The 12091-nt window shown below is 37.7% G+C and overlaps 1 protein-coding gene across 8 annotated transcripts in view; it reads left to right on the forward strand.

Annotated features, from left to right (window-relative positions):
- The window catches only part of PPP1R12B (protein phosphatase 1 regulatory subunit 12B), a 209323-nt gene that overhangs the window by 57783 nt on the left and 139449 nt on the right, over nucleotides 1–12091 (forward strand). For all 8 annotated transcript variants that reach the window (XR_012375832.1, XR_012375833.1, XM_073884588.1 and 5 more), the window contains exon 3: nucleotides 4796–4914. Coding sequence is in view for 6 of the 8 variants with exons in the window: in XM_073884588.1 (XP_073740689.1) it covers nucleotides 4796–4914 (119 nt within the window). In the remaining 2 variants the exon portion in view is untranslated. The remainder of the gene's footprint in view (nucleotides 1–4795; nucleotides 4915–12091) is intronic.

Consider the following 12091-nt stretch of genomic DNA (forward strand, 5'->3'; position numbering starts at 1 on the left):
CCAGTCTAAGACTTACGGTGGCTTCCTCATAGATTTTGATTTTTACTTTAAAAATTTATCTAAGAAACAGTTATAGAACATGTTAGCACCTCATTTTTTGTATGTCATTATTTGTTCAGATGGCTTGTTTGTGATTTTTGAGTTACCAGATCTCATTACACTCAAGAATTTCACTTTTTGCCCTTTGGAAGGTAACCAGCAGAGCCCATGCTTGGAATTAGGATCACTTGTGTTGGCATTGTCCGTGGAGTCTCTTTTTTTCCTCTTTTTGTGAAGTTGAGTGCAGAGAATGATTGTAAATGCTTTTTTACAGTGATTTCTTTAATTCATCTTTCTGGATGAACACAATTCCTTTGGAAACAAGTTCAAAATTTAACAATCTCCTGCCCAAATAAATAGTACCTTGAGTGAAAAGAATCAGTAAGAGTTACTGTTTCCTTATATAAATTATTACTCATTAGACATATGAAAGTCTGACCAGGAGAGTGATGATCTAGACTAGAATCTATTGCATAGGTGGGGTGGTGGTAAGGATGGCCTTCTTTAATTTATCTTTCATTATGCATATCATTATTAGACAGGTTTTGACCTTGTCATTATTTACTTATTTGTGATACTTTCTGTACAATGGAAAAGAACCCCACTGTTTTATGTTATTCATTTCGGTTGCTTTACCTTAGGTCCTATGAACAGTATTTTAGATAGGATTAGCCCTTGGTCATTTTGTCTTTTTTTTTTATCTTAAAGATCTTAAATTTTACACTCTTATGCTCTGAATCATAGGAATTCTAAATGTCAAGGGAATGGAAACAAACAAAAGGCAAACTAGCTTTCTAGGAAGAATCTAAGGGGCGCCTGCGTGGTTTAATTGGTTAAGTGTCCGCCTTCGGCTCAGGTTATGATCCTGGGGTCCTGGGATCAAGCCCCGTGTCAGGCTCACTGCTCAGCAGGGAGTCTGCTTATCCCTCTCCCTCTGCCCACCCCTCCCCCAGCTCATGCTCTCTCTCTCACTCTCTCTTGCTCTCTCAAATAAATAAAATCTTTAAAAAAAAAAATTGAAATGCACTCTATTTCATGTTCCATTACCTTTTTGTCTCATGTTTGAACTCAGTATGATATACTTTTAAAAAAGAGGCTATTATTTTTCTCATTTTAATTTGAGTTCAGGCTTATTGTTAGTAAGCTGGATGTTTTATATTTTTATTACCAATAAGTGTTTAACTTAGAAGCAGCGGATTGACCCAAGGGTACAGCATTTAGTTTGAATTTATAGTTTATTGGGATGCTAATTTATTCTGAGTTTTTAAACACATTAAATTTTCTTTCTTCCTCCTTTAGATAGTAGTGAAAATACTTTATATCAGTCGTGAGTTAGGAAAAATAGAAGGGCTTTATTTTCTGAGGGGCATATTTATTGAGATAATGGGTATTTCTGAGCCTTTAGGTAACTATAAAGATTCTCAGGAGTAAAGTAAATATTACTTTATAGAATGATATTTATTCTTGTTCAGGTAAAAGTGGGAAACTAAACAGGTTTTTACTTCTTTTTTTCCTAAAAATGGTCTAGAAAGGTAGCCTTGCTTAACAGTAATCTCTGATTCATGATGAGCCAGATTGCCTTCTAGAAATGAGTCTTCTTGATCCTGAGCATAAGAACATGTCAGAAAAGGGAAAAGCAGGGGCCTGTATACCCAAGTGACATTGTGCCCGATCCAGGAAGGGAAGGAACAGATGTCAGAGCAGAGTGGGTAAGATATTTCATTTATTTCAGGTACTATTTATGTAGTGCCGAGAGAAAAGAGATGATGTCAGAATGTTACAGCAATGATAACAGTGAGAAAGACACAGTTCTTGCCCTCACGTAGCTTTCAGCCTAATTGGGTGGTTGCATCAATAGTGTCTTGGCAGAGGTCCAGAATTAGTGCTGTGGAAGGCAGCGGGGGGGGGGGGGGGGGGGGGGGGGAGTTAAAGGAAGGAGACAGAGGATTCATTTGGTGAGAACGAGCAAAGGCTGCATGAAGGCAAAAGCATTTTAAATGGACATTGAAAGTGGAGTTTCTAGAAGGGAAAGGAGATGGGAGGGTGTTTCATCCAGTTGGAGGAAACTACTGAGCTGTGGAAGATTGCTGAGTGAGAGTGGGATATGTTTGAGAACATTTAGTAGTTCAGTGTGATTAGAGTATAGGGTACAGGTCAACCCAAAAAGCATTCATTGAGTGCTTACTGTGTAGATTATTTCCATTTTGACTTTTCAGGGTGGGGGAGGTGTAACTGAATGTTTCTTTGGCCCGACGTTGAGGAACCAGAAGAGAGAAGATATTGAATATGTGGAAATGAAGGAGTAATTGATGAACAGAGGACTGGTACTTGATAGAACTAAGAAAGTAGATATAGAGAATTAACCTTTGAATTGGAAGAAAGTTTCTTCCTCTGAGACTGTGAGGGAAGGACAGGGACAGCTGAAAATTAGATGACTTGCGAATGCTTTTACACTTTATATATGTGCAGCTGATCCAGAAATTCACATTTATTGAGGCTCTGTTATACCAGGTACTAGGCACTGAGAAAGCACAAACATGATTTTAATATAGTCTCTGTTGATTCTTTCTCTTTGCCAACTTTTTGAATATAGTGACCATATCTTGATTATCTTTTGAAAATCTACACTATCTGGGGCACGTGGGTGGCTCAGTCATTAAGCATCTGCCTTTGGCTCAGGTCATGATCCCGGGGTCCTGGGATCGAGCCCCACATCGGGCTCCCTGCTCTGTGGGAGGCCTGCTTCTCCCTCTCCCACTCCCCCTGCTTGTGGTCCCTCTCTCTTGCTGTGTCTCTCTCTGTCAAATAAATAAGTAAAATCTTTAAAAAAAATATTAAAAAAATCTACAATATCTAAAATGTGGTACCTTAAACATAGTAGGGGACCAATAAATGGTCACTGACTTGTTGAAGCTGATTTAAATAGTTTTCTTTCCCCCTTTATTTTTTATTTATTTTTTTATTAACATATAATGTACTATTTGTTTCAGGGGTACAGGTCTGTGATTAATCAGTCCTACACAATTCACAGTGCTAACCAAAGCACATACCCTCTCCAATGTCCATCACCCAGTTACCCCATCCCTCCCACCCCCCTCCACTCCAGCAACCCTGTTTCCTGAGATTGAGCCTCTTATGGTTTGTTTCCCTCTCTGGTTTCGTCTTGTTTCATTTTTTCCTTTCTTCCCCTATGATCCTCTGCCTTGTTTCTCAAATTCCACATATCAGTGAGATCATATGATAATTGTCTTTCTCTGATTGACTTATTTCACTTAACATAATACCTTGTTGTTCCATCCACATCATTGCAAATGGCAAGATTACATTTTTGTGATGGCTGCATAATATTCCATTGTGTGTGTGTGTGTGTGTGTGTGTGTGTGTGTGTGTGTGTGTGTGTACACACACACCATGTCTTCTTTATCCGTTCATCTGTTGATGGACATCTGGGCTCTTTCCATAGTTTGACTACTGTGGACATTGCTGCTATAAACATTGGGGTGCAGGTGCTCCTTCAGATCACTACATTTGTGTCTTAGGGGTAAATACCCAGTAGTGCAATTGCTGGGTCGTAGGGTAGTTCTATTTTCAACTTTTTGAGGAATCTCCATACTGTTTTCCAGAGTTCTTTCCCCCTTTAAATACTCTGAGTATTTGTTAGAGTTCCCAGCATTACTGGGATTCTCATTGGCCCAAAAGCAACTTGATCTAGTGAACAGATGAACTAGACTTGAAGATGGGAGGCTGGGGCCACCACTTCTGTCAGTTGCCACTTCTGTGATTTCAGGAAAATAACATGTATGAGCCTCAATTTCTTGTGGAGGTAGTACTGCCCATATTGTCTACTTCTTAAAATTGCCTGACACATTATGTAATTTTATGTGAAAGCACTTTGAAAATCAAAAAGGATACATTTAAGGTATTAAAATGATCAGACCTTTCTTCTTTAGAATTGAGTTTTGGATTTAGTGTAGAAGGTTTCACGTAGATGGCTGGTTGAAGGGAGAGTTTTGTGGAGGCATAATTTAGGCAGATTAATGCACATTTTATTTCATTACTTTTCTGTTTTCATACCCAGCACTACTTAATATACTCTAATGAGGCATAGAGAAAGTTTTTGTGAGAATTACTTCCTTACATATCTTCTGAGGGCTCTTACTGACAATATTACAAGTGTATAAATCCTTTTGGGAATCTGTGTTTGGATCTCAGGGAGGGTGGGTGAGTTTTTATGGCTGCATGTCTTCCTTATGGTATTTAGAAAATCTCTTGCTATCCAATGGGAGTGAGAGGGTGGAAGTTAGGAATATGAGTGTGAGGGGCGCCTGGGTAGCTCAGTTGTTAAACGTCTGCCTTCAGCTCAGGTCATGATCCCAGGGTCCTGGGATCAAGCCTCACATCGGGCTCCCTGCTAGGTGGGGAGCCTGCTTCTCCCTCTCCCACTCCCCCTGCTTGTGTTCCCTCTCTTGCTGTGTCTCTCTCTGTCAAATAAATAAATAAAATCTTTAAAAAAAAAAAGAATATGAGTGTGAAAGAAATCCTGTTTGTTGGTATTGCTTGTCACGAAATAGAGAAGCTTCCAGTCCTAATTATTAAAGGCTAATGGAGTTAGAAATTAATAATGGAACATGTTATCTGAGACCACATTTAAAACCCCAAAACAGTGGCCTTGCTCTGTATTGAAGACCATATGCACAAGTATAAATTATTATTAGACTGACAGAGATAATGTAGATCCTGGATCTTGTCTACACAGGTATTTCATTAACCATGGAGCCAGTGTGGGTATTGTGAATAGTGAAGGTGAAGTCCCCTCTGACCTTGCAGAAGAGCCTGCCATGAAGGATCTTCTTCTGGAGCAAGTGAAGAAGCAAGGTAACCTAAGCGATTTCAGGGGACCAGGAGAGACTTTCAAACATTGCCACTTAGAAAACAGTCCATTTGCTGTATAGAATTTTTCATTATCATATGATAAGAGAGGATTAGATCTGTCTCCACAGCATTAGTCATCAATCACCAACATCATGTATTCTCTCAATAACTCACACAAGAATAGCCCTAATGTCAAAAGGGTGACTGGTCATTCCTTGTTTTTGTCGTATCCAGTATACCCTTTGTATAGTTGGGAGTGACCTGAGCATTCTTTGATAATACAAATCAGACTGATGAGGAGCATGAAGTTTCTCACTGTGTGTACATGGTACTGGATTTGGCTACACATTATAAAGTCTAAAGAAAGGGTGATATACAGTGTAAATTTGAGTATTGGGCAAATTCTGCTGGTGACTTTGTATCTTTTCTCTTGATGAGAGCTGAAAGTGGTGCTGGTAAAAGTATTTATTATAAAACCTCTGAAATGATCCTTAACCATACTGACCATGAAAATTATTCCACAGTTTGTTATTTAGAAGAATAAACTCTACAAATACTTAATTTTAATTTTCAGAAAAATCCATATCAGAGAATAAGTCAGGATTTTCCTGAAGTTTCTGTGTTCTTTTAATAAAAAAATATTGCAAATAGTCAGATGGCAGGGAGGACAGGTTTTAGGAAGTTTGCTAGAACCATCAAAAAACTTTGTGGACATGGTTTGTTGTGATGTTTACTCTTTCTGTTAAATTAGCTTACCCACAATCTGCATTTCATTCCAAAAGATTTAAGTTCCAGTGGCCTTTCCTGATATGATCCTTTAGAACAGGCAGGCCAGTCCTGGCCACATCCATTTGTTCACATATTACCAAAAGCTGCGTTTGCACTTACCACAGCAGAGTTGAACACACCAAATAGCTCACAAAGTGGAAAATATTTGATATCTGGCTTTTTATGGAAAGTATGCCAATACCTTAAAATAATGATGTTCTGGGGCAGTTAATACTTGTTTTTACTGCCTTCCCATGTATAATTTTTGTGCTCTTTGAATTAAAGAATTTTATACTTAGTTTACCGTTCAGTCCCACTCAGCCTTATGCTAAGATTGGCATCACTATTTACAAAAACTTTTTTTTTAAACAAACGGTTTTTATAATAGCTTTGATTTAAGAAACCAACTTTTCTTTAAAGATTTTTATTTGTATATTTGTCAGAGAGAGAGAGAGAGCACAAGCAGGGGGAGCAGTAGAGGGAGAGGGAGAAGCAGGCTCCTCACTGAGCAAGGAGCCCGATGTGGGACTCGATCCCAGGACCCCAGGATCATGACCTGAGCCGAAGGCAGACACTTAACGACTGAGCCACCCAGGCATCCTGAAACCAACTTTTCTTTAAAAAAAAAAAAAAAAGATTTATTTATTTGAGAGAGAGAAGGTGGAGGGCAGAGGGAGAAAATCTCAAGCAGACTGCCCGCTGAGTGCAGGGAGTAACCCATGAGATCATGACCTGAACCTAAATCATGAACCAGACACTCAACTGACTGAGCCACTCAGGCGCCCCAAGCAACCAACTTTTCTATTTGGATTTCTGACTCTTCAATTAAGGAATATGCTCTTTAATTAAGGAATATGCTCTGTTCAGTTAAGGAATAAGAGGTATTCAAATGTATGCTTAACAATTTAGCACTGTTCTCTCTTTGTGTGGAATTCTGGTATATTCTAAATCAGATATCCCTTTCAGTTTCAAGAGGATATAACAGTCATAAATTAATATGCACCCAACTTTTGAACACCTAAATATATTAAACAAATACTGACAGATCTGAAGGGAAAAATAGACAATGATACAATAATAGAAGGGGACTTCAGTACCCCACTTTCAACAATGGATAGATCATCTGAACAGAAAACCAACAAGGAAACATTGGACTTGAACTATACTGTAGACCCTGTGGACCTAATAGACATATACAGAACATTCCATCAATAAGAGGAGGAAAACTGGACTGGAAAACTCAAACTCACAAATATGTAGTAATTAAACAATGTGCTACTAAACACCCAGTGGGTCAAAGAAGAAATCAAAAGAAGAATTTAAAAATATCTTGAAAAACACGAAAATGGAAACACAGCATGCTAAAACTTATGGAATGCAGCAAAAGCAGATCTTAGAGGGAAGTTTATAGTGACAAATGCTTACATTAGGAGAAAAGAAATATCTCAAATAAACAACTCACCTTTACATTTCAGAGAACTAGAAAAAGGAATAAACTAAGCCCAAGTTAGCAGAAGGATGGAAATAACAAAGATCAGAGCAGAAATTAATGAAACAGAGACCAGAAAAAAAAATAGAAAAGATTAATGAAACTAAGAGCTGTTTTTTGAAAGATAAATAAAATTGACAAACCTCGGGTGCGTGGGTGGCTCCGTTGTTAAGTGTCTGCCTTCGGCTCAGGTCATGATCCCAGTGTCCTGGGATCGAGTCTTGCATTGGGCTCCCTATTTGACAGGAAGCCTTCTTCTCCCTCCTACTCCCCTGCTTGTGTTCCTGCTCTCACTGTCTCTTTCTCTGTCAAATAAATAAATAAAGTCTTTAAAAAAAATTGACAAACCTTAAGTTAGACTAAGAAGAAAAGAGAAGACTGAAATAAAACCAAATGAAAGAAGAGGCATTACAGCTGATACCACAGAAATACAAAGCATGATAAAAGACCACTATAAACAACTATGGTTAACCTAGACGAAATAGATAAATTTCTAGAAATTTGCAACCTACCAAGACTGAATCAGGAAGAAACAGAAAATCTGAACAGACTGATAACAAATAAGGAGATTGAATCAGTAATCAAACAATAAGAAAAGCCCAGGACCAGATGATTTCTTAGGTTAATTCTACCAAACATTTAAAGAAGAATTAATACCAATCCTTCTCAAATTGTTTCAAAAAAAGTGAAGAGGAGGGAACACTCCCAAACTCATTTTATGAGGCCAGCATTACCCTGATACCAAAGCCAGATAAGGACAGTACAAGAAAAGGAAACTATAGGCCAATATCCCTGCCGAATATAGATGCAAAAATTCTCAACAAAATATTAGCAAACCAAATTCAGCAGCACAACAGAAAGATCATACACTGTGATCAAGTGGGGTTTATCTCTGAGATGCAAGGGTGGTTCAACATACATAAATCAATAAATATGATACACAACATTAATAGAATGAAAGGTAAAAATTATCATCTCAACAGATTCAGAAAAAGCATCTGATAAAATACAACAACCTTTCATGGTAAAACTTCTGAACAAATTGGATATAGAAGGAATTATTTCAACATAATAAAGGCCATATATGACAAGCCCATGGTTAACATCATACTCAATGGTGAAAGGTTGAAAACTTTTCCTTTATGATCAGGAACAAGCAAGGGTGCCCACTCTCACCACTTCTATTCAACATATTACTAGAAGTCCTAGCCAGAGTAGTCAAGCAAGAAAAAGAAATACAAGGCATGTAAATCAGAAAGGAAGAACTAAAATTTTCTTTGTGTGCAGATGATTATGATCTCATGTATAGAAAATTCTGAAGACTACCAAAAAACTCATAGCACCAAAAACAATAAATTGGTTAGGAATAAATTTAACCAAGGAAGTGAAAGATGTGAAAAGAAAGAAATTGAAGAAGACATATATAAATGGAAATCCACCCATGGATTGAAAGAATTAATATTGTTAAAATGTCCAAAGCCATCTATAGATTCAATGTAATCCCTATCAAAATTTCAGAGGCATTTTTCATGGAAATAGAAAAAACAATCCTAAAGTTTGTATGGAACCACAAAAGACCCCAAATTGCCAAAGTAATCCTGAAAAAGAACAAAGCTGGAGGCATCACACTTCCTGATTCCAAAACTATATACTAAGCTATAGTAATCAAAGCAGTGTGGTATTGGCAATAAAAATAGACACACAGACCAATGGAACAGAATGGAGAGCCCAAAAATAAACCCTTACATACATGGTTAACTAATACTTGAACAAGAGAGCCAAGAGGACTCATTAGGGAAGGGATAGTCTCTTCAATAAATGGTGTCAGGAAAACTGCATAATCCCATGCAGAAAAATGAAATGGGACCCCTATCTTATAACACTCACAGAAATTAACTCAAAATGGAGTTAAAACCAATGCATATGACTTGAAGCTATAAAACTCCCAGAAGAAAACATGGGGGAAAACCTCCTTTACATTGGTCTTGACGATAATTTTTGGGATATGACACAAAAAGCTCAAGCAACAAAAGCGAAAATAAATAAGCAGGACGACATCAAACTAAGGAGTTTCTGCACAGCAAAAGAAACAATGAACAAAATGAAGACATCCTACAGAATGGGGAAAAAATATCTGCAAATCATATATCTGATAAATACATAGGGAACTCATACAACTCAACAGCAAAAACAAACAAAATGGGCAGAAGAACTGGATGGACATTTTTTCAAAGAAGATGTACAAACAGGTTTATGTGAAGATGTTCAGCATCACTAATCATCAGGGAAACAAATCAAAACCACTGTGAGATACCACCTCACACCTGTTCAAATGGCTATCATCAAAAAGACAAGAAATACTAAGTGTTGGCAAGGCTGTGGAGAAAAGGGAACCCTTGTACACAGTTGGTGTGAATGTAAATTGGTATAGCAACTATGGAAAACTGCATGGAATTTCCTTAAAAAATTAAAAATAGTACTATCATATGACCCAGTAGTCCCACTTCAGGGTATATATCCAAAGAAAATGAAAGTAAAATCTCAAGAGAAGGGCATCTAGGTGGCTCAGTCAGTTATGCGGCCGACTCTTGATTTTGGCTCAGGTCATGATCTCAGGGTCCTGAGATTGAGCCCCACGTCAGGTTCCTTGCTCAGCGGGGAGTCTGCTTGAGGATTCCCTCTCCCTCTGCCCCTCCTCCCCTAAAATAAATAAATCTTAAAAAAAAAAAAGGATCTCAAAGAGATATCTGTACTCCTCTTTTCAATGCAGCATTATTCACAATAGCCAAAATGTGGAAGCAACCTAAGTGTCAGTCTATGGATGAATGGATAAAGATGTTTTATATATATATATATAATGGAATATTATTCAGCCATGAGAAAGAAGGAAATACTGCTATGTACAACAATGTGGGTGGGCCTTGAGGGCATTATGCTAAGTGAAATAAATCAGACAGAGAAAGAAACAAATATTATATGATCAGAGAGTAGAATGGTGGTTTCCAGGGGCTAGGGGTGGGGATGAATGGGGAGATATTGGTCAAAGGGTACAAACTTCCGGTTATAAAATAAGTTCTGTGGATCTAATGTACAGCATGGTAACTGTAATTAACAATACTGTATTATGAACTTGAAAGTTACTAAGCGATTTTAAATGTTTCCAGCACAAAAAAGAAATGATAATTATGTGAGGTGATACTGTTGTTAACTAACTTTATTGTAGTGATCATTTTGCATATATAAGTATCAAATCAACATGTACAAATTTAACGTACACAGTGTTATATGTCTATTGTATCTCAGTGACTCTGGAAAAAAAAAAGAAATAAATTGCTTACCCTTTCATGCCATCAGTCTCCCCAAATCAGACAGATAATCCTTAGGTAGCTCACAGGTTTTCATTTAGGAAGTGAGTTGGAAGGGAGTAGACCAAGCACAGATAAAGCCTGCTCATGAGTATAGAACTCTTTGGATGGCTATGTTTGTATTTGGGACATGTCATTTTTTGGGGTTTTTTTTAATTAACATATAATGTATTATTTGTTTCAGAGGTGCAGGTCTGTGACTCATTAGTCTTCTATAATATCCAGTGCTCATTACAACACATACCCTCCTCAGTGTCCATCACCCAGTTACCCCATCCCCTCACCCCCCCTCCCCTCCAGCAACCCTCAGTTTATTTCCTAAGATTAAGAGTCTCTTATGGTTTGTCTCCCTCTCTGGTTTCATCTTGTTTCATTTTTTCCTCTCTTCCCCTATGATTCTCTGCCTTGTTTCTCAAATTCCACATATCACTGAGATCATATGATAATTATCTTTCTCTGATAGACTTATTTCACTTAGCATAATACCTTCTAGTTCCATCCATATCATTGCAAATGGCAAGATTTCATTTTTGTGGTGGCTGCGTAATATTCCATTCCATATCTTTATCCATTCATCTGTTGATGGACATCTGGGCTCTTTCCATAGTTTCACTGTTGTGGACATTGCTGCTATAAACATTGGGGTGCAGGTGCCCCTCCAGATCACTACATTTGTATCTTTGGGGTAAATACTCAGTAGTGCAATTGCTGGGTCATAGGGCAGCTCTATTTTCAACTTTTTGAGGAACCTCCATACTGTTTTTCCAGAGTGGCTACACCAGCTTGCATTCCCACCAACAGTGTAGGAGGGTTCCCTTTTCTTTGCATCCTCGCCAATGTCTGTCATTTCCTGATTTGTTAATTTTAGCCATTCTGACTGGTGTGCGGTGGTATCTCATTGTGGTTTTGATTTTTGTATTTCCCTAATGCCGAGTGATGTTGAGCACTTTTTCATATGTCTGTTGGCCATTTGGATATCTTTTTTGCAGAAATGTCTGTTCATGCCTTCTGCCCATTTCTTGATTGGATTATTTGTTCTTTGGGTGTTGAGTTTGATAAGTTCTTTATAGATTTTGGATACTAACCCTTTATCTGATATGTCATTTGCAAATATCTTCTCCTATTCTGTTGGTTGTCTTTTGGTTTTGTTGACTGTTTCCTTTGCTGTGCAAAAGCTATGTATCTTTTTTTTTTTAATTTTTTTATTGTTACGTTAATCACCATACATTACATCAACAAAAGCTGTGTATCTTGATGAAGTCCCAATAGTTCATTTTTGCCCTTGCTTCCCTTGCCTTTGGAGACGTGTCTAGCAAGAAGTTGCTACAACCGAGGTCAAAGAGGTTGCTGCCTGTGTTCTCAAGGAATTTGATGGATTCCTGTCTCACATTTAGGTCTTTCAACCATTTTGAGTATATTTTTGTGTATGGTGTAAGGAAATGGTCCAGTTTCATTCTTCTACATGTGGCTGTCCAATTTTCCCAACACCGTTTGTTGAAGAGATTGTCTTTTTTTCAATGTATATTCTTTTGTCCTTTGTTGAAGATTAGTTGACGGT

Source organism: Callorhinus ursinus, unplaced genomic scaffold (genome assembly GCF_003265705.2).
Source record: "Callorhinus ursinus isolate GAN/ISIS: 27379988/994484 unplaced genomic scaffold, GSC_fseal_2.0 scaffold57, whole genome shotgun sequence".
Lineage (NCBI taxonomy): Eukaryota > Metazoa > Chordata > Mammalia > Carnivora > Otariidae > Callorhinus > Callorhinus ursinus.